The following is a 24,095-nucleotide window of genomic DNA, read 5'->3' on the forward strand; positions in this document are numbered from 1 at the left end:
GTTTCAGGTACCTTGGGCCTTGGTCATGTAATGCTTTGAAACTCAGTAAGCCAATCTTGAAGAGGATTCGCCATCTTACAGGCAGCCAGTGAAGGGAGTAGAGGATGGGTGTTATGTGGCTGGAACGGGGCTGGTTGGTTAACAGCCTGGCAGCTGTGTTTTGCACCAGCTGTAAGCGTTGCAATTCTTTTGCTGGTAGACCAAGGTAGAGGGCATTACAGTAGTCTAATCGAGATGATACAAATGCATGTATGACTTTTGGCATATCATCTGAGGGAATTAGGTGCTTGATTCTGGCTATGTTCCTCAGGTGAAAGAATGAGGATTTGATTGTGGCTGATATCTGATGTTTAAGTGTCAAGCCATCATCCAGGACAACGCCAAGATTCCGCACATGATCACTGGTCTGTAATTCTAAATCCCCGAGTGTAAGTCCAGTTGGTTGGCTATGCTGCAGTCTTGTCCTTTGATGTTGCGGTCGTATTATAAGGACCTCTGTTTTATCCGGGTTCAGTCGCAGCCAACTGGCGCTCATCCACTCCTGTAGTTCAGCTAGACAGCCATTCAGGGTTGCTACTGGGTTATCAGTGCCCGGAGCAAAGGACAAGTACAGTTGTGTATCATCTGCATAGCAGTGGTAGACCAGGCCATGGCGCCTGATTATTTCGCCCAATGGGAGCATGTATACTGCAAAAAGCATGGGGGATAGTATAGAACCTTGTGGGACACCACATGGCAATGGCACTGGTGGTGATGAGTATAATCCAGATGATACTCTCTGTGACCTGCCTGTGAGAAATGATTTGAACCAGTTTAGGACTGTGCCATCCAGACCACAGAAGTGTATCAGTCGCTCAATCAGAAGCCCGTGGTCCACGGTATCAAATGCTGCCGAGAGATCCAGAAGGATTAATATTGAACAGTCACCTCTGTCTTTTGCCATCAGAAGATCATTTAACACACACACCAGGGCTGTTTCAGTGCTATGTCTTCTCCTGAATCCTGATTGAAATGGATCATAAATATCATGGGTTGTCAGGCGAGTTTCCAGTTGATTTGCAACCACTTTCTCAATAACCTTTCCTAGGAAAGGAAGGTTTGATACCGGTCTGTAGTTGGACATGCAGTCGGGATCTAAATTAGGTTTTTTAAGAAGTGGTCTAACAATTGCTTCCTTTAGGGGTCCAGGAAAAATGCCTGTCTGCAAAGAGCATTGAACAATTTTTGCAAAGACAGGACCGATTATATCCGTACAACCTATTAGAAGCTTGGTTGAGGCTGGGTCCAGGCCACAGGTGGTGGGACGCAAAATCCGAGCAATTTCAGCAGTGTCCTTTACATCCACTGGGTCAAAGCTGGTCCATGAAGGCAGGTAGCTTATATTGGCAGGCTTTGTAGTTTGGCTCTCCTTTGATGGCACTGTGGATATTCCAGCCCGGATGGTGGATATTTTATCTGCAAAGAAGTTTGCAAACTCGTTGCATCTTGCTTGGGAAAGGGTCTCATCAGTCTGCAGGCATGCTGGCTTGCAAAGCATCTCCACTGTGCGGAAAAGTTGAGCTGGCCTATTGTTTGCTGCTGTGATCTCATTTGACAGGAACTGTGATTTCTTGCGAGTGATTGTCGATTGATATTCTTCGTTATGCTTTATTAGTTTTATTTTGTCATCCACTAGGTTAGTCTTCCTCCATCGTCTTTCCAGTCTACGCCCCCTTTTCTTGAGCTCACTAACACTGTTGTCGTACCATGGAGCTTGACGATGTGGTTTACGAGGTCTTATACGCACAGGGGCGATAATATCAATTGCAGCCTTAACATCCCTATTATAATAACTTATATTGGAAAAAGCTGGAACTGACCCAGAGATGGCTGGTGAAGCGGGTGTATATCATGGGGTCAACAGTAACTAGGCTGGCAGTCATTAGGTCGACCACTATTGGTCAACAGTGACTAGGTCGACACCTGAAATAGGTCGACACTGTCATTAGGTCGATATGGAAAAAATTGGTCGACATTAGTTTTTTATTTATTTTTGGTGTCTTTTCCTTGTACAGTGACCGGGAACCCCAGTTAGTGCACCGTGTCCCCTCGCATGGCTCGCTTCGCTCGCCACGCTTCGGGCAAGGTGCCTCGCTCCGCTGCTGCTGCGCTCGGCACAGGCTACTTTTCCCAATTGTAGTCAACATGGATCGTAAAGTATGAAAAAGTTTAAAAAAATTAAGGAAAAAAAATGTAAAAAACTCGTGTCAACCTTATCATGGGTCAACCTTTGCCATGTCAACCTTGTGACCATGTCAACCTATTGGCTGTGTCGACCTAATGCACGTCGACCAATAGTGGTTCACCTAATGAGTGTCGACCTACAGTAAATGCTGTCACCCTAAAGACCGGATACTGGTGAAGCATAGCTCTCTGTTATATCATGGAAACAAGCCGCTTGACACAAAATTGATATTACATTTTGAAACTGCGGGGAAAAATTTTGTCAACCCTTATAGAGAGATAAAGCACCAACCAATCAGCTCCTGTCATTTAAAAAAAAAATCCTGTACAATGACAGTTGAACAGGCTTTTTTAAAAAATGACAGAAGCTACTTGGTTAGTACTTTATTCTTCTCCGCTTTATCTCTCTCCAAGGGTTGATACATCTTCCCAGGGTTGGGGGAAACCACCGGTAGGCCCTACTGCCTGGTGGCCCCACCCCCTCCTCTAGGGATCAGGTTCCAGACTGTGCTGTTCCTAATCTAGTACATTATCATGCATGCACTGCAGTATTTACTGTACATATTTATCTAGGGGACCAATCCATGCAAAATGGTTAGGCAAACCAATGTGGTGGCTGGGCACACCCCCTCGAGAGACTGGTCACACCCCTAAACATGGGCCTCTACCACTGTATCCCCCCGGAGGGCCCTACATGCCCCAGTCCGGCTCTACATCTTCCCCTGATACACGATGGAGGATTTAATACTGGTAGTGAAGCCAAATTCACTTTATGACAATTTGAGAAATGTATTAATACCTAATGACTCTACACCTAAGCAGATTTAGGCAGTAAATGGAAGTAAGGAAGCCAAACGCTATGTAATACAGATATAGAAGAAGAGAGGTAGAAAGGCAGAAGAATATGTATAAAACTTAGTAGAGGACAGTAATGAGAAGGGGGAGTTGGAGAAGTCTTAATGCTGCATGTTTCAAGTTTGTTTTCATCTCATCTCACATAATAATCCTTAGAAAAAACAACAATCTCAGTGCTTGAACATCCAGTGGGATCACCCTTTGCTAAGCTAGAATGTATAGCAGGGTTATCAATACTAATAGCCCAGGATGACATGGTTTATAAAATATTAACCTACAATCTTGGCAACCATTACTGCATTGTGTATACAGTATGTTCTGCTGATTATCCTATCACACTATCAGCAGAGTTTACATGATTCAAGCTATATATTTAGCTATTATATTTCTTCTTCATCTGTATGAATGTGACACAGGTTTGCACTGATGTTACATTGTTGAGTACAAGGAACACAGCTGCAATGCAATCAGAATGAAGCTGTACATCTGAAATCCTGGAAAAGAATTGGGATGCGCACCACTAATAAATGCCAGCGGTCGCGACGTCACTCAGAATGCTGACGCCGGAATCCTGACAGCCGACATCCTGTCTGTAAGTATGCCAGGGACTTCTGGGGTTAGGCTGCTGGAAAGGGGGCGGGGGGGGGGGGGGGTTAGGTTTATGTACCATCGGGGAGGTTAGGGTTAGGCTGCGGGGAAGGGAGGGTCAGGGTTAGGCATCACCAGGGAGGGGTAGAGTTAGGCTGCGTGTGTGTGTGGGGGGGAGGGTGTGGTACCACCAAGTACATAAAAATGACAACAAAGTACACCTGTCAGCTTGTCGAGCTCTGGGCATAATACAGAGATATACGTAAATACGATGATTATATACTGTACATCTCCGATCTTTTTAGATCCGCACATGCGCAGGAACCGCACTGTGAATGTGACGATCTGGGGCTGCTATGTCACCTGATTAACATGATGCTGGCATTTGGGGGTGGTGGCAAGCAGCGTTCCAAAAAACAGGGCCGTCTGCCTACCCTCTGCTGTAATGGTTTATAAAAAGAGGATAAATGAGAAAGCTCAAAGTCCTGTCTTTTGCAAACTCACCAGATACATGTCTGCTGATATATCCAGCTCCAGGGTTTAACCAAATGTAATATTTACTTTTTTGAGGACACAGTGGTAGCTAAACATGATTATACTTTACGTTTAGAAATTAAGTGTAGGTAAGCACCAGGATAGTCCCCTGGTGGCATCCCGATCTTAAGAATACCGCCAGGGGAGGGGGTAATTATTTTACTCCTCCCCTGCCCCCTAACTCTAACCCGCCTGGGGTGTTGGCTAGTGCTAAGATAGTGGGGGTGGCGGCTAGGGCTAAAACTTTGGGGGTGCCGGCTAGGGCTAAGATACAGGGGTGGCGGCTATGGCTAACACCCCTTTGCCTAACCCTACCCCCCCCATGCCCTAACCCTAACAGGCACCCCTATACTTACCTTGAGGATGTTGGCAGTCAGTGTTCCAGCACCTGGATTCCGAGTGGTGTCAGGATTCCGACGGCGGTCACATGACTGCCGGCATCCCAACTGTCGGGATGCTAACCACATTCCAAATATAGCAACTAACTCCTTACATAGGAGTCTTTAGGCAGGAAATCCTATGAAAAGCAATTTAGGTGAGCTTTTAGGGCCACGGAACACATGTGAAATACAATTATGCACTTGAATGCTTACCTTCGGTTGGTCCCTCAGTAATCACGACTCCTGTGAGTGTTTTCAAAGGAGTCAGCACTTGAGGCAATAACGATTGTAGAGCAGCCTGACGGAATTCTGTCGGCTGGAAAGCCAATGTGGAGTCGAAAGCAATTTCTTGGAGCTCGGCTAGGTCAGCGCTCCTAGACCCGACAGCGAAGGTCAGTATTCCTGCTCGCTTCAGTTCCTGTGAGGCCGGAACAATGTCATCTCTGGACTGGCCACCAGTGAAGAGGACGAGCAGTTGTGGGATTCTTTCATCCACGCGGCTTCCAGCAGAGGCAATAAAGAAATCTCTTTGGACAGCTCTCAGGGCCGCGCCAGTATTCAATGGTGTGGTATTCAAGAGCTTTATTTTTTTCACTTGTGCAACAACGTCTTTTTTATTACTGTAGGTGTTAAGGTAGAATTCGGGTTTAAAATCTCTGGCATACTGGGCAAATCCCACTTGAATGAGATCAGCACCAATTTCCAGCCTGTTGACAATCTTTATAATCAATTCACGGATTGCTGAAAAGCTTGTCGGTCCTAAATCACTGGAACCATCAACCAGGAACACTATGTCCCTCTTGTTGACTTCAGTAACTGTAAGACAAAAAATTATCAGGTTATACCTACAAAAGAAAAACTCAACTACATTAACTTTAGTTCAACTTCAAGATTTTCACAAATGTATGGGGTCAGTTGAATTAGGGGCAACAGCACTGAAACGTTGTCGTAATGGCGAAGAGAAATGCTTTCTGGAACTAAATATAGCAATTTTTCCACTTTATTCTGTCTATATAATACTTGGCTTAGGTTTGTCCCTTCTGAATGAGGCACTAAGTGTGTTTGGAGTTTACGTTTCAAGGTTGTACAATACAGTGGTTGGTTGTGGCTATTACAGTTTTCTACCATTCACTTTAAGCTTGTCTAGTATGTTTGAAAAAATAGACAACCTACTGTAATTCCCTATGCGTCTTAAAAGAATGACTCCAAAACATATCACAAAGGCAAATGCAGAGGGGGTTTCCAGTTGCCCAAAAACCCCCTTTCCCCACAGCCTGACCAGCGGTCACTACATGCAGTATAAAGGATGGAATGGAGCTGCTGCACATGCCCAGTGGCAGCTGATTTTACTACCAAGTCTGCTGTGTGTGTCTGTGGACCTGGGTGCTTAATCACCAGAGAGAGAAGCTGGTAAGTGGCGTACCGTGATCATTGTGCCTGCATACTGTGAGCGGGACGTACTAAGGGAAAAATGCGGTAAAACCTCAGTTTTCAGGGGTTTTACCGCATTTTCAAATGTATTAAGACCCAGCCGACAGGTTTTCGCCGCCCAGGGTATCTCTATCTTTGGATGGCGATACCCCATGGAAGCCTATGGGATTCTTATCGCCGGCCGCCGCCGCCCCTCCCGCCACAGATGCCGACCCCCCTTCCCCTGCCATACCTTCCTCCAGGCAGCCTGGACCCGGAAGGTAAACTCCTCCTCCCCCTAGCAACGCAGCCGAAGGTCCTTCCGGCTGCAGGGGGGAGGAGGAGGCGCCAGGGACAGCTTGCTGCTGCTTCCCAGCATGCGGGCAGTGTGGAGACCCCTGGGAGGTGACGGAGAACCCCCGCATACCACCTCACAGGTATCGCGGAGGGCCTCGGTCACCACATTGCGAAGTTGATCGCATATGTTAGTACATATGCGATCAACATCGCTGCGATGCGCGGGCGAGGGGCGGCGATGTATGTTAATACATCCCGCCCAGTATGTCTTGAGTACTGTATTACATAAACTGTACTTTATTTGGGGCAGACGATAGCTTGTTCATGCTAATTATGCATCCTTTATGGGCTGGCGACAATTGCCCCTGTATGATGCATATTACATGGTATAAAACTAGTAGACATCAAAGGACCTTAAATTGAGGGGTATATACAATTTCTTACTGGCCGCATGCAATATATAACCCCAATTTTGTAAGTCCCCTATTTACCTTATTCGGGGATTCAGAAAGCAACCACAGAGATGCTACCATCCGACCTACCTTCTGTAATAACAGTTGGAGGCTCTAAGATTATGGTCCTTTGGGCTACCCCAGCAATGTATGGCACAATTTGGCTCTCAAGTTGACCCACCGCCTGGGCCTGTGGTACGGTAAACACAAAGCTGTCATCCGTTGCAACCTGCTGCAGTTCAGTGGTGTCTGCCCTTTCCATGCCAATGCCAAATGTGATAATACTATTAAGTCTTAAAGAATTGGCAGCCTCTCTCAGATCATCACTTGATGGTCCACCAGTGATCACCACCAGTGACTGAGGAATCCCTTCTTCTCTTCGGCTGCCTCCAGCGGCGCTGAACATGTTTTCCACTACAAACTCAATGGCGGCCCCCATATTCGACTCTTCTCCGCCAGAGTACCGTAGGTTCTTCATAGCATCTATAAGCTCACGTTTGCTAGTATGTTCCTCCAACGTGAATTCTATTTTGGTATCATCACTAAACTGCACCACTCCTATTTGCATTCGGCTCCTTCCCACCTCCAAATGCCTTTCCACATAATTCACCAAGAAGTCACGGATGGTGTTGAAACCCGTGCGTCCAACATTATTTGAGCCATCAATGAGGAAAACCAGGTCAGCTGAGTCTGGCGTCATTGATGTCATAGTGGCATGGTAGGTTAGGTGAAAAAGATGGGGGAAAAATGCAACAAAAAAAAAAAAAAGTAGAAAATAGAGGAGAAAGAAATGCAAAGGGTGACAGAGTTAATTTAGGTGCAGTGATGACATGCGGATGTATAGTGTACACATGTTTCTCCAAAACCACACTAAGAAACATGATGCAGTGGAAGCAATGAATTTCTACCATATACATTGTAAGTTCATGGCCAATATCATAGTGTATGTTGACACTGGAACAAAATGGTTCGAATAATTTTCTGTTTTGGGGGGAGGGGGGGTTAGAAATAGATTTTATACTTTTGTATTGCAGTTTATGGGGGGAGTTCAATTAGCCTGAACATTTTTTGGGTGCAAAACAAAAACAAAACATTTTTGTCCAATGTTATCTCTGGGAAGTCCAATTAGAGCCCTTTTCTTTCACCTGAAATATTTCCCGTTTTCGTTCGAAAACACATAGGATCTGGGATAAGCTCACGGACCTATGTGTTTTCGCGGCCGTGAAAATAGAGCACTTATTGGGAATTTTTTTCAGCACCTCAGCGGATCCTGAAAAAAAATCCCTGATAAGTGCCGGAGTCAGGCTGCCTTTGGAGCTAATTGGATAGCCCCGGGGGATAAATTAGATTGAATTTTCCCCCAGATCGTACTTTGCAAGTATACAATAGTCAAAGTAAGTTTTAGAGGGACATTTACTAAGGTTTAACTTTGACACGCTGCATGGTTTAATGGGCCAGATTCATGACTGTAAGGAATTGCACAGCCGCAAGGAACCGGCTATGCCATTCCATGTCATCAAAATGCAAATGCAGCAGAAGGCATCTGTAGAAGATAGACGCGTCCTGTTTGTATTAGCGAGGATCCGAGTGCTGCGTCTGAGGCTGCAGCCTTGGATCACCATGGTGACCATCGCAGGCATCGGTTGCGATTCACGGGTGGATTTTGGCACCAGCCAGTCTGCATAAGATGAAGCTTACTCAGGTTGGCCATCGAATCCGGACATCTAGGTCCAGGAAGTCTGTGTCCAATGACGCAGACCCTGGATGGGTCAGGGACTCAAGGTCGATAGTAATTAGGTCAACACCAATTGGTGTCAACACCTGAAATAGGTCGACATGGACAAAACGGTCGACGTGAACAATGTCGACATGGAAAAAGGTCGACATGCGTTTTTAATGTTTTTTTGGTGTCGTTTTCGCCGTAAAGTGACCGGAAACCCCAATTAGTGCACCATGCTTCGGGCAATGTGCCTCGCTCCGCTACCACAGCGCTCGGCACAGGTTCCGTTCCCAATTGTAGTCCACGTGGATCGTAAAGTATGAAAAAGTTCATAAATTAAAAATAATGTGAAAAACTCATGTCGACCTTGTTCCATGTCGACCTTGTCCATGTCGACCTAAAGTGTGTCGACCAATTGGTGTCGCCCTAAGTGTGGTGTCGACCTTATTGGTTTCGACCTTTTGTCCGGATACCCCCTGGATCCATCATGCCTTCAAAACAGGGCAACATGACACGTTTTGAAGAACGGAGCCGGGTGCCACCCCCACTCCGCCCCCAAACGCTGCAGCATGTTAATCATGCTGCGACTGACAGGGGGCAGCAAGCGATATTGCAAACCCATTCTGCACATGCGCAGGACAGGTCTTGCGTCTGTACAGACCCTAAACATCGTATTTGTATGCAAACCATCGGGTTTGCATGCAAATATGAATTAGACCCTATGGGGGTCATTCCGAGTTTATCGCTTGCTAGCAGTTTTTAGCAGCCGTGCAAACGCATTGTCGCCGCCCACCGGGGAGTGTTTTTTCGCTTTGCAGAAGTGCGAACGCCTGTGCAGCAGAGCGCCTGCAAAAACATTTTGTGCAAAACAAGACCAGCCCTGAACTTACTCTTCGTGTGCGATGATTCTAACGTTGGAGGGGCGGCTTTTGACGTCACACACCCGCCCAGCGTTCGCCCAGCCACGCCTGCGTTTTCCCTGGCACGCCTGCTTTTTTCTAAGCGCTCCCTGAAAACGGTCAGTTACCACCCAGAAATGCCCCTTTCCTGTCAATCTTATTGCGGCCGCCAGTGCGAATGTAAACGTCGCTAGAACCTGTGCAAAACCACAAAGGCCTTTGTACCCGTATGTCGCGCATGCGCAATGCGGTGCATACGCATGCGCAGAAATGCCAATTTTTAGCCTGATCGCTGCGCTGCGAACAATGGCAGCTAGCGATCAACTCGGAATGACCCCCTATGTGCAGTTTATAAACCATGCAATTTACTAAATGCACAACCACACATAAAGCAGCATTATTTCAGAGTGCCAGTTGTGTAGGCGTCATCTCAAATTTTACACATGTAAAGAATACGAATTCTAGTGTAAAATTTGAGATGATATGTGAAGCTGCGGATTTCCAAACCACTACATTGCAAACCGCTAGAGAAAACGCTGTTTGTTTCTTTTAGACATGGTTCTGACATGCGGGACAGTTCAAATCACATTCTATTTGAGCTATCTTTGTTTCTGTTTGAGCTAACTGTATTCATAGAGCACACTTGAAGAACTGTAAGTGCCCATAGGTGCATGTGTAGTCAGGGCTGCCATCAGAAATTGTGGGGCCCGAGACTGACAAAAGAGACAGCCCCCCCCCCCCCCCCCCAAAAAAAAAAAAAAAGATTCTGTGGCAATGATCAACCCTTATGTGATGTCATATATCGTGATATTACATATAGGTGGACCTACAGGCTCGATTCAGAGAACTAATGCGCAGGGAAGGCTTGTTTAAATAAATCCTCTCAGTGCATCACAGACTGGTGCAGCTCTCCAGGTATTGGTGGTAGGAGCCAGGGCCCCCTTCTCTGTAAGGTCCTGGGACACCAGTCCCCACAGTCCCCCCCTTGGGGCTGCCCTGTGTGTAGTGGCTTGGTTTGGTTTGATTAACCTGGGTCCAACGTACGGTGAGAAAAGGGACTGACACGTGTTCAGTACCCTGGGTCAGAGCTAGGACTGCAGTGGAAAGAGGTATAAATCTCTCCCTAATACTTAAGACTTAAGGGGGGTACTCACGGAACGATATTCTAAGCAATCTGACAAGATTGCTTAGAATTTCAGCATTATTGCTCCGTGTGTACCCCCTACAGCGATAGCGATGCGCAGCCCCGCGCATCGCTATCGCTGCTGCTAGATTGGCCTGCATGCAGGACAATCTAGCGGGTCGCTCACTTCACCCGCTGGGTGAAGTGAGCGCCCCCCCCCCCCCCCGTCTCCCCCCGCACGCTCAGCACACATCGCGCTGTGCTGAGCGGCGGGAGAGATGTGTGCTGAGCGGTTCGCTCAGCACACATCTCTCCTGCATCGGCCCGTCTATATGGACCTTAAATCAAACAAATAAGACTATTTGTCATATCAGATATCCAGGGTCATTTATGAATGCAGAAATATGCAAAGGCTCCTGACACCTCAAAAGATTAAATAACTCCGGAATTTTATGCTTTGATAAATGCCCACATTGTAGAAGCACGTTCTAGTGGGGATTTAACAGTGTTGGCAAGAAAATAGTGTTAAATTATTTTTCAACAATTGTTTTGCGGAGATGATGAGCACAACATACACAAAGATGATTAGCATCAGGAACCATAATGCTTTGTGTCATATGGTAAAATATTCACAGCAAACACTGCACAAAACAACATTTTCATTACACGATGGCAACATTTATAACCAGCGTTCTGCATTCTGTTTGGATAGGAGCTACCAGATCGTCTATGTGGGCCTAACTATATTAGTAAGAGACCTCTGCAGCATCACCGGCAAGGTTCTGGCGGGTATTTATCAGAGCATGGTCAAAGTACCAACCAATCAGCATCTGCCATGTTACAGTTTAAGGGGGACATTTACTAAGAAGTGATAAGAGCGGAAAAGTGAGCCAGTGGAGAAGTTGCCCTTGGCAACCAATCAGCACTGAAGTAACATCTATAATTTGCATACTATAAAATGATAAAGAGCTGCTGATTGGTTGATGGGACAACTTCTCCACTGTCCCCCTAAATTTGAAAAATGATAGTTAAGAGCTGATTAGTTGATACTTTATCTCTCTCCTCTTCATCTCTTGATAAATCTCCCCCAAGGTCTCTTTGAATCAGTCGCACAAGCTGACAGCTGGATCTGGTAAACAATTATTCAAACAAGTAATGCAGAATCATGTTAAGGCATTTATGACAATACCAGTGATGACCAGAGATACTCTGAGACTCCAGCTTTAGCCCATACACCGAGCAGTAATGCTAATAGTTTTGTTTAATGCAGTATATTTAATTTGAGGCTAAACATTTGGGAATAAGGATCTTGTGGCATGCATGCTTCTAATAGAACCAAACCTGCAAATTAAGATATAAACTAATAACTAGTCTAGAGAGTAGCCTTAAGCTCCTACTATAACAGAGAACTCAAGAAGAGTTTATCCTTTTTCCTTGACCAAGGATTTCCCATTGATAATCTTACGTCACCCACAGCCCATGTGCTGAAGTGGTTAAAAGGCTAAGGGGGACATTTACTAAGCAGTGATAAGAGTGGAGAAGTGGGCCGGTGGAGAAGTGCCCATGGCAACCAATCAGCATTGAAGTAACATCTATAATTTGCATGCTATAAAATTATACAGAGCTGCTGATTGGTTGATGGGTCAACTTCTCCACTGGCTCACTTCTCCGCTCTTATCACTGCTTAGTAAATGTCCAAATGTCCCCCTAAAAATCTCAGTTAATGAAAATAATGATACTGGCAATAAAGGAAAATAATGGCTGCTAAATATGCCAAAAACCAACAAGATTTATCTTGGTTTACAGTAGTTCCAAAAATGTACCACTCTTTCTTGTCCTATATGAGAGTATTACATATATATTTATAGCAAGATGTGTGTGGTAAATATTTGCATAAGCATTGAGTGCAACAAGATTAGCATTCCCTGGGTGGTCGGTGGAGTAGAGAGAAGCGTCATCACTGTATAAACTTTACTACATCAACAGTAAACACAGAAACATTTTCGATTGGCTGTAATATGAAACAGGCCCTTTCATGGAGAGGAGATATGTGTATTACATTTTAATACTATAGCATACACATGCGGAAAATATACATATTATGTGGTACGATTATATATACTGTATATCATAAATATATAAATTGCATAAAACACAATGGGGGTATTTCTGAGTTGATTGCAGCAGCAATTTTGTTAGCAGTTGGGCAAAACCATGGCCCTCATTCCGAGTTGTTCGCTCGCTAGCCGCTTTTCGCAGCATTACACACGTTAAGCCGCCGCCCTCTGGGAGTGTATCTTAGCATAGCAGAATTGCGAACGAAGTATTCGCAATTTTGTGAAAAGATTTCTCTGTGCAGTTTCTGAGTAGCTCGAGACTTACTCTTCCAGTGCGATCAGTTCAGTGCTTGTCGTTCCTGGTTTGACGTCACAAACACACCCAGCGTTCGCCCAGACACTCCTCCGTTTCTCCAGCCACTCCCGCGTTTTTCCCAGAAACGGTAGCGTTTTTTCACACACTCCCATAAAACGGTCAGTTTCCGCCCAGAAACACCCACTTCCTGTCAATCACACTCTGATCACCAGAACGAAGAAAAAACCTTGTAATGCCGTGAGTAAAATACCAATCTTCATAGCAAATTTACTTGGCGCAGTCGCAGTGCGAACATTGCGCATGTGCAATTAGCGGAAAATCGCTGCGATGCGAAGAAAATTACCGAGCGAACAACTCGGAATGAGGGCCCATGTGCACTGCAGGGGAGGCAGATATAACATGTGCAGAGAGAGTTATAGGCCCTACACACTTGGCGATATTCTGAAAGATATGAACGATCTCGTTCATAAATGATCGAGAACTCGTTCATATCTTTCAGTGTGGAGACATAAGCGATGAACGATGCGCGTCCCCGCGCTCGTTCATCGCTGGTCTCCCGTCGGCTGTGCATGCAGGCCAATATGGACGATCTCGTCCATATTTGCCTGCACTTCAATGCAGCCGCGTGACGGGGGGAGTGAAGAAACTTCACTCCCCCCGTCACTGCCCCCCCGCCGCCGGGTTGCTCGTCGGCCGTATCGGCCGTCGGGCACCTCGGCGGCACATCGCCAAGTGAGTAGGGCCCTTTAGATTTGGGTGTGGTGTGTTCAATCTGCAATCTAAATTGCAGTGTAAAAATAAAGCAGCCAGTATTTACCCTGCACAGAAACAAAATAACCCACCCAAATTTAACTCTCTCTGCACATGTTATATCTGCCTCCCCTGCAGTGCACATGGTTTTGCCCAACTACTAACAAAATTCCTGCTGCGATCAACTCAGAATTACCCCCAATAACCACTCCATAAACATCCATTTCGAGCACTGTTAGGAAATCCAGCCTTTCGATGAACATTACAAAGTCCACACAGTGACCATGTTTCTGAAATCTTCAGAAAACATGTATTTTGACAGTGGAAGCTAAGGGGGATATGTACTAAAGCCTAGAGAGTGAAAAAGTGGAGAGAGATAAAGGAGTCTGTGAAAAGAGTGGAGAAGTGAGCCAGTGAATAAGTTGCCCATGGCAACCAATCAGTGTTGAGGTAACATTTCTAAAGTGGATTCTTTAAAATTATATGTAGCAGCTGATTGGTTGCCATGGGCAACTTCTCTACTGTCTCATCTCTCCACACTTTTCACTGCTTCATGAATAGACCCCAAAGTACCAACCAATCACATCCTAACTGCCATGTTGCAGGCTGTGTTTGAAAAAAATGTCACAAGCTCATTGGTAGGTACTTTATCTCTCTCCACTTAATCTCTTTTCAAGGCTTAGTACACCTGCCCCCTAGTGAGAAGATTTATGGAACAAACATGCATCAGCTAAATATTATAGTGTGCGCACAAACCTACACAATGGACTCTTCTTTACCTCATGAATCGCATAATTTCCATGGCAACCGGGTGTGAAACGTACAGAGATGTTGTGTCATGGAATTACAAACTCATCAGGAGGCTGAGTGTGTACAGTACATGTTACATCAGCCACGACTTTCACACTTGTAATAGCGTAGATTTACAAAGTCGCATATTCCACGAAAATGACTAAATGTTGTGTGTAAATAACGTTTGTTGGGTTGTAACTTGCTGAGGAATTTCCTGAAATGGCGCCATGTACAGGGTTCTCTGTACTTCTCACCTAAACCCTCCTAGACACATGACCAGTTAGTACATTTGATTGTATGCCTTAAAGAGTAAGCTTCAGTAGTGTTTTATGAATAAACTTTATTTCATTCATTTTACGTAATGACCTAAATTAGTGGCTGAACTCGTGATACATCCAAACACCAAGAAGGTTTACCCTTGGAGGCTTAACAGCAGGAGAACTTGTTCTGATGGTTTTTCTGTTCCAGGATTCTCCCTTGTAGACTCATTACTGGGGACAAACTCACCTGCAGAACCTTAATGATGCGGCCTCAAATAATGTACATTATAGAATATGGGAAAACAAAATGTCTCCTTTCTATTTTAAGGGGCAACCTTTTTGAAAGAAAATTTCTTTACATACTCGGTTCTACAGAAAAACTATAATTCAGCAGACAATATCAATTACTATACATAATTCATATATGCAAATGTAAAAAGTACTATGTACAGTAATAGTCACTATATATAAACATATACGTAAATATAATATATAGTTAAGGAATTCAGTTTGGTGGATGGTCTCACCATCCACCTATCTTATTTTGCTAATGGTCCATTATCTTTGGGTTTGCACCTACCTTCCTGTGCATCCAGCCTGCTTATCCCCGAGAGAATAAGGCACAAGACAGCTGCCAGCTGTGGGACAATATGCTCCCTCATCTTGACCATATATGGTTAGTAAGCACCAGATGAGCAAACTGTAACAAAAAATTTGAAATATATAATCACAATACATTAGATTAGTATTATCTATGTTTCAATAGCAGGACAGGGATTAAGAAAACAATTGTACAACAATACACAGAATACCATACATACATATATATATATATATATATATATATATATATATATATGGGTTACTGTATTTCTTGTTGATGTTATCTCCGAATATTTAATGAGGAAGAATAAGGATACAACAGAAAGGTTGCCTTCTTTCCTCCATATCCCATTGATGGATTTCTGTAGGAGAAACTACATCATAATGTACATGTAATAATGATGGATATACTTCATGTTTCTGTATAATTGTTTTAATAAATTTTTATGAAAAGTACAGTCCGTTATGTGTTTTAAAAACCTGTATAAATATTGATTGCAAATCCTGTTAAGCAACAGTTTTTGTATAAGGGTATTTGTAAACCCCTGGGGCGCCATTTTTCCTCTTTTTGTATACTCTATTTTCTTTGCTCAGTTCCTCCTAACAAGGAACTCAGAGGAACCAGGCAGCCCATCCTAGAGATAGCTATACCTAATCGCCTATTTTGAAACCAATTAGCGCAGGAGGAGAGTGTTTGTGGAGTTTATATATATATATATATATATATATATAAACAGAAAGTTCAGCACTCACCATAGCAAGCTCACTTATCCTCACAACATCAATAAATAAATGATTGGGGTTTAGTTAGTGAATTGGCCAATGCACGGAAGCCTGCAAACCGCTCGCCAAGGTACCCCACCTTCTTGCAGGTCCTACACTATCACTAAACCCCTATCATTTATTTATTGATGTTGTGAGGATAAGTGAGCTTGCTATGGTGAGTGCTGAACTTTCTGTTTGTATATATTTGGGTTGGTGGCCATGGGCTGCATGCACCCCACCCTATGAGTGGTGAGTGCAGACATTGCACCCCGCTTCTGGGGTGGCGAGTGCTGTGGTTTTCTAGATATGTTTGTATATTGCGGGGTTAATCTTTGGTTAACTCTTATTAACCGTGGTCACAGGCCTTTTCATGCACCCCTGTGTAATCTCATTTGTTCTAAACCCGTGTCAGCTGCTCCTTAGTAATTTATCAACCAGTGTCAGGTGACTAGTGTACCTTTAAAAGCCATAAGATGCATGGCAGATACATATTAAACTTAGTAGGCATGTGTGCAGTTATATTATGTGTGATACAGTTGCCAGGTTTTAATTTTTGAGACTTTGTGATAGTGTAGGACCTGCAAGAAGGTGGGGTACCTTGGCGAGCGGTTTGCAGGCTTCCGTGCATTGGCCAATTCACTAACTAAACCCCCATAATTTATTTATTGATGTTGTAAGGATACGTGAGCTTGCTATGGTGAGTGCTGAACTTTCTATTTGTATATATTTGGGTTGGTGGCCATGGGCTGCATGCACCCCACCCTATGAGTGGTGAGTGCACACATTGCACCCCGCTTCTGGGGTGGCGAGTGATGTGGTTTTCTAGATTTGTTTGTATATATATATATATATATATATATATAAAACAAACAACAACAATATAACCAAAAGCAGGGTGGAAGGAACAGGGGAAAATAGCGTAAGGATCAAGTGACTCATTATGGTTAGAAAAAACAAGTCATGAAAATTTGCATGGCGCCGGAGGAAAATCAGTATTCAGCGATCCAGTACACAAGAAGCAGACGGACACACAGGATTAGAGAGGCTGGTAGTGGGTGTGGGACTGGGATCTGAGACGGCCATTGCTCATTCTGGTAAACAAAGGCCACTCGAGATATTTCTACACCAATATGTTTGAAGTCTCATGAAAACAATGCTTAAGACTAGATAGATACAGTAGATAGACCTATTCTTTAATAACAAACAGTAGCACACATACAGTAATAAAATATATAACCAGCTTATCTGAAAAATATTTAAAATAGATCTGTCAAGCTTTCTAATCCCAATAGTCAGACCTAGATTTGAATTATCCAATGCATTTCTTGTCTCAGACAATGACTTCATCAGGGGAACATATATTTATATATATTCCGCTTTCATATAGAGACCTGAGATCTTGTACAGATCACATACCGTACTCAAGGCAACCCTATGGAGGTGTTAAACATTTTTTTTAAAAGTACAATGTGTTCATGACCAATCACACTCATATATATATATATATAGCAAATAACAGGAAGCGGCACTCAGAGACGTGGTATAGAAGTTTATTACAACTGGAAGCCCGTTGGATTTTCCGCCTTGATACACTAGCCCCTAGGGGTTTGAATGAGACCATGGGCCTCAACTGCATTCTGTGATCATATTGTTTCATAATAGTGAGGCTTTTTCGATGTGCCAAGTGTCTGTAGGATCAAGTATTGGACGGGGTGTTATGTCTCAATTCAATTCTACTGATTATGCATATGGTGGTTTATTTGGCTATAATGGTTAAGCTCAATTCTACATTCATTTGTTCTACGGCCCTCATTCCGAGTTGTTCGCTCTGTATTTTTCATCGCATCGCAGTGAAAATCCGCTTAGTACGCATGCGCAATGTTCGCACTGCGACTGCGCCAAGTAACTTTACTATGAAGAAAGTATTTTTACTCACGGCTTTTTCTTCGCTCCGGCGAACGTAATGTGATTGACAGGAAATGGGTGTTACTGGGCGGAAACACGGCGTTTCAGGGGCGTGTGGCTGAAAACGCTACCGTTTCCGGAAAAAACGCAGGAGTGGCCGGAGAAACGGTGGGAGTGCCTGGGCGAACGCTGGGTGTGTTTGTGACGTCAACCAGGAACGACAAGCACTGAAATGATCGCACAGGCAGAGTAAGTCTGGAGCTACTCTGAAACTGCTAAGTAGTTAGTAATCGCATTATTGCGAATACATCGGTCGCAATTTTAAGAAGCTAAGATTCACTCCCAGTAGGCGGCGGCTTAGCGTGTGTAACTCTGCTAAATTCGCCTTGCGACCGATCAACTCGGAATGAGGGCCTATATTCATTCACCCCATATGCTGTGTGTTCTTGTTGGTGTTATAAGCCATATAAGAATACTTTATTGTATACTAAAAAAAAATTTAGGTTTATTTTGCTATGTACTTATATATTTTTTGTTTTATGTCATTTGCTGTATGTATTGCCCTCGCAATTGGGCTTGCATATTGTACCCAAAAATGTGTATATGTTCTTGCAGCAGCAATGAACTGTGGTGTTCATAGTTCACATTTTATATTCTATTGTGTATTTTGTTTAAGTGGATGCCTGGCACCGCCCGCGGTTAGGGTGCCGCTGACGCGAGTAAGCGTCTTTATGTGGTTTATCTGTATTGTGTTTTTTTTTAGACCATCACATTTGCTACGGGTTTCCGTGGCAACGAAGGCGGCATCCCTGAACGCGTGTGATTTCGCGTTTCCATGGCAACTTTCCCGACGGCCAGCACGGTGTACCGCGTCACTTCCGCTTCCGGCAACAGCCGCGAGTGGAGGGGGGAGTGGCGTCGGACCCCTGGGACGCTGGCGGGAATGCTGGAATGGTTTAATTGGTGGGGGTAATGTATAAAGTTTGTGTCTTGATCACTTGTTGTTATCCTGATGAAGGGGTAAAACCCCGATACGTTGATGTGATGATACATTAAAGCTTTGCTGCTTTATTTTGCACGATATACCACGTCTCTGAGTACCGCTTCCTGTTATTTGCTGCATGTGCAGGGGCGCTGACCCCTTAAAGAAGGCACCAGAGCAACTATGACCATTCATGTGTGGAGTGCCGGATCCTCTGTATGGACATATATATATATATATATATATATATATGTTTACCTATCCATCTATCTAATGCAACAAACTTTAATATTGCAAGTGATTGCTTTAAAAAAAGAACAATGTGTTCATGACTAATCACACTCCTGCCACACATATATATATATATATATATATATATATATAACAGTGTCCTTGGTCTGGCACTCCTCCCCCCACAGGGTATTGGCTCCGGTGCCCTCCTTAAGCAAGCAAGCTCAATGTATAGAAGATGGAAGGCGGCACTCAGGAGACTTACTTGAAAAAGTAGAAAACGTGCTTTTAACCCATTAAAAGCACGTTTTCTACTTTTTCAAGTAAGTCTCCTGAGTGCCGCCTTCCATCTTCTATATATATATATATATATATATATAGTCCCCTTATGTGGTACAATGTGGACGGGTGCCTTACTCACACCGTGTAATGTATAGGTGGCAGACAGTTGGCACCCCAGGCTGAAAATAAATGCAGACCAACACGGCAGTGTGTTAGTCTGCATTTATTTTCAGCCTGGAGTGCCGACTGTCTGTCTTCCTATATATATATATATATATATATATATATATATATGCACACACACACACACACACACAATGCAACAAACTTTAATATTGCAAGCGATTAATTTTAGTGTTGGTGACATGGACATGAATGGTGACAAAATACAGCAGTAAATCTGCCCTTCCACAAGTGCCACGTCTCTGCCGGGTCACCACGGCTTGTTCTCTATCTCTGTGCCAGCAAGTGACATTACCTCACCCTACTCATATGCCAGCACAAAGTATTCACACTTCTCAAATTAGACATGCCTTCATATTGTTGGGCCAATAGAGCTGTTTTCCATATAGATGTCTAATTTATAGAACTTGGAAAGTACAATTCATGGCTGGTATGTGTCATTAGGAGCATACAGTACGTTACTGCCTGCCCAGGAATGTCCTTGTAAAGCAACTGTAAAAACTCCAGCTAAAATCCAAATTATTTTAATAATACATTACATCTGGAAATGATGGCTCTAGACACTTACATTCTACATTTTATTAAACAGGAAAGATCAATTAAGGACACATATTTTCATGTGCCATCTGAAACATTGGAATAACTATATACATGTCCTTGAATATCATACTTAGCAATTAGCAATGAACTTCATAAAATTGATTATTTTACAAATAGGCTGGATAAAACAAGCTACAGTCTTCGAACAAAGCAAGTGTGTGTGCAAGGGCCGTAACTGGGGGTGTGCGAGTAGTGCCCCACGGTCAGTGCATCTGGCTAGCAGGATGCCTAGAACAGGGGTGCCTGTCCAGACAGGCACTATGAAATCTGTGGCATATTAGAGGAGTGGTTGGCACAAGGCACGATGCAACCCTGCTATGGCACTGTGTGTGTGTGTGTGTGTGTGTGTGTGTGTGTGTGTGTGTGTGTGTGTGTGTGCGCGTGTGCGCATATGGGGGGGTATGAGATACTGCTCATCAGGGCAATTGTTGGATCCAAATTAGAAGAAGAGGTGCTATTATGCAAATTAAGAAGTTTGGAAAATGTACGTGAATGATATTTGATAGTGTTACAATCAAAGCTTGGTAGAACACATTTGTTTCCCCAGGTTGAGTTACAGTGCATGCTGAGAATACTGCATTGCACACTAAAAGTGAAAAGTCCAGAAAATTCAAATACAAGCGTTATGTCATACAGTAGGCCACAAAGTGTCTGAATACAAACTGAAGATTGTGAATGCTACACAAAACAGAAGTACAGTACAGCGGCAAGGATGTGTCAGCTTTGAGTGTCACATACAGTAATGGAAGAGATTGCTGGTATATTGACTCAGGTACCACAATACATTTAATAGTGGTTCCCTAATGATGAACATTTGACCAAAGTAATAGGAAATTAAGTGCTAACAACTATGAATGTTAGGGCAATAACTACCCTCTTGAAAATAAAGACTAAAACCAAAGTCACAGAAGTCTAAGGTGTGTTTTATGTACCAAACATGGGGACAAAGCTCATAGCCATAAGTATCTTAGAATAAAGACGCTATAAAATCCAGTTTACGAAAGGGAAAAGTGCGCTGTACGGAACAGAAAAGGGACTGTTATAGCAACAGTAACCCGATGCCATCAACTATATGTGCTTGACACAGATTGGTGTTATATGACGGCCACTTAGTCATCTGTGCAATAGCTGTGATGGGCCCAAGTACTGGGGGGGGGGGGGGGGGGGGCGAATCTGGGAAAGTGTAACTACTCCCCCTTTTAAAAAAACACGAAATAAAGTACTATTTATGGGTCAGCACAGAGAAGCAGTTCCAGGGAAGTGTACGTTAAGCACCTATTGCATCTCATTATCCGCTGGTGTAGCTATTGTACTCTGCATATCACAATCAATAGCACACACATGCCAACAATATCAACACCCTAATCGTGCAACATGGATTTTCCAAGGTACCAATTTGAATCTGGCCCTACAGCATTAGCTCAGAAGCAAATGGTTATCACTGTTCCTATGTTTTTTTGCCAATACCATTAACTTGATCTCAACTTTCCAGTCATGTGATCTGACTGTAGGGACGAAGTTCAATCTACGTCTGATTTATGCACATTTCATTTTAGGGCACCAGGCAGAGGATGAGGTTGTCATGTGCTGACCAGATGAGGAGATCAGAAGAATGTCAAATTCAAAGGGAAAGGGGACATACTAACTGGAGCCAGCTGTTCCCCAGCGCGGCTGATGTATTGCACATGTGTCTGTGTGGGTTTGGGCTGTAGGACCATCTCTTCTCCAGGGGCTGGGAGATGGCCTGCTATTCTAACACAGCTGCTCTTTATTATTATTATTATAATTCTGCTAGCCTCAGATCTCAACTCTCCCAATTGTCTTCTTTTGGGTACATTTTCAACTTAAGAGCCCAGAAAATAAATACAGATAATGAGAAAAAGATATTTTTAACTACTTCTGCACTGCAGCTTATAAGTCGTGTGTGTGGTTCTGCATACTTAATGCCCTTTGGTATGGTCTGAATAAATAGCACATAGATTAATAGATTAAACTCTGGAGCAGTCTGGAGATCTGCCTTACGGCAAAGCTTAGGTTGAGTCCAAAACCGAAGGCTGTAACGAGGAGACATCCTATTTCCTCTCTGTTGTACATTGTTTTAATTATTTCAAAATAGATTTGGCAACTTTAGAGAACACATTTAAAAAGAGGGAATATAAGTAGGCTGCATGCAGTTCTATTCAGGTGTGTGCATTTTACAGAGTGCACCCTCTGTAATGAATTTAAATGAAATGCAGGTCCGAATGTGGACACATTCTGTATGCTGATGAATAGCAAATGGCCGGCAAATGTAGGCTAATATAGGCCTCTACTGTAGGACTGTAGACCCCTCCTACAGCGTATGGATGGCTGGATGCGACTGCATCATTAATACCATCGGTACTTACACCTACTCTATGATAGGTGCAGGTACACTACTCAGAATTTTAGATACAGGGTGTGGTATGACATGCTGACATTCATCACGTAAACAGTGATGAGATGTCAACATGTTAGAATGCCGACATAAACTCTGGGGGCCCAACAGTGGCTGGCGGCTTCGGCGGTGTCTTCTGGGAGCCGGCAGTTATGTGACTATGATTTCTGGGTCAAACCTCTGATCCTCCAGCATTTGGATTTCACCCCTATCCCTAAACCTAACCCCTAACTCTCCCTCTAGTGTTTATCCCTAACCTGTCCCCAGTACTGTAACTAGAGATTTTGGTGCCCTTTGCCAGAAAGTGAATTAGTGCCCTTACCCGGTATTTAAAATAGGGATAATTTGCACTGGAAAAAGGGGGTGGTCTTGTGGGGAAGAATGTGGCCACAAAATGGTACCCTCAATTCAAATTATGCAGTAGTGTCCCTTATTCACATTACACCACACAGCAATACCCCTTACACATTACACCCACACAGCAATGTCCCTTATACATTACACCCACACAGCAGTGGGTGTAATGTGTAAGGGGCATTGCTGTGTGGTGCAATGTGTAATGGGTATTGCTGTGTGGCGCAACATGTAAGGGGCATTGCTGTGTGTGTGTGTAATGTGTAAGGGTAATTGCTGTGTGGGTGTCATGTGTAAGGGGCATTGCTGTGTGGTGCAGTATGTAAGGGGCATTGCTGTGTGGGTGTAATGTGTAAGGGGCACTACTACTGTGTGGGCGTAATGTGCCCCCTGCACCACACAGCAATGCTCCTTACACATTACACCCACATAGCACATGTAGCACTATAGAATCAGTGTTCTTTCACTTAGCTCCTGACTCTCATCTCCAGTCCTGCTGCCTGTCCAAACGCCGTTGCTTCTCGCTGCAGGGCACCATAGGAATGGTCACTGTGAGACAATGCGGGAGCTGGGGGAGCCGGAAGGGGGCGGAGGACACGGACAGACAGCTGCGGCACTGCCCACTGTAATGTATATAGCGGTGTACCTGGCAGAGAAGGAGCCGGGCTCACCGATACATACATTACAGCGGGCAGCACTGCAGCTGGTGGCAGCAGCACAAAGTACATAGTCAATGAAGGGTGGATGCGCCCGGTTCTCTGCTCATAGGGCATATGCACTGTGTGCCGAGCACTGCCTGCACCACCCTACTTATGGCCCTGCCTGCCGAGCACTGCAGCCGAAGCCTAACCCCACCTCCAGCAGCCTATCCCTAACCTCCCACTGCAACCTAACGCCAGTGCCGTTTCTAGCGGCGGGCGAGCCGTGCAACCGCACGGGGCGCCCGCCGCGGCACTTCGTGGGTCTTTTTCTCCTCTCCTCCCTCTTCCCGAGCGCTCCTGCTCGGGGGGCGGAGTTTCGCAGAATGACGCGTGTGCGTCGTGACGTCACGACGCAAAGCGCGTCATTCCGCGAAACTCCGCCCCCCGAGCAGGAGCGCTCGGGAAGAGGGAGGAGAG

The 24,095-nt window shown here is 44.3% G+C and overlaps 1 protein-coding gene and 1 long non-coding RNA gene across 4 annotated transcripts in view; one reads left to right on the top strand and one right to left on the bottom strand.

Moving 5' to 3' along the window:
• COL6A3 (collagen type VI alpha 3 chain) overlaps positions 1–24,095 on the bottom strand; it is a 128,170-nt gene that overhangs the window by 77,685 nt on the left and 26,390 nt on the right. The window contains exons 1-4 of one of the 3 annotated variants that reach the window (XM_063933214.1): positions 21,675–23,077; positions 15,237–15,356; positions 6,830–7,429; positions 4,794–5,396 (exon numbers count right to left, since the gene is read on the bottom strand). In XM_063933214.1, coding sequence (XP_063789284.1) covers positions 4,794–5,396; positions 6,830–7,429; positions 15,237–15,327 — 1,294 coding nt within the window. In that variant the 5' untranslated portion in view covers positions 15,328–15,356; positions 21,675–23,077. The other 2 variants (XM_063933213.1, XM_063933212.1) reach the window with 2 other exon arrangements.
• LOC134944555 (uncharacterized) lies at positions 3,414–22,009 on the top strand. The gene is made up of 2 exons (XR_010181897.1): positions 3,414–3,670; positions 21,764–22,009. It is a non-coding gene; the product is annotated as an uncharacterized LOC134944555 (long non-coding RNA).

Source organism: Pseudophryne corroboree, chromosome 7, assembly GCF_028390025.1.
Source record: "Pseudophryne corroboree isolate aPseCor3 chromosome 7, aPseCor3.hap2, whole genome shotgun sequence".
Taxonomy (NCBI): domain Eukaryota; kingdom Metazoa; phylum Chordata; class Amphibia; order Anura; family Myobatrachidae; genus Pseudophryne; species Pseudophryne corroboree.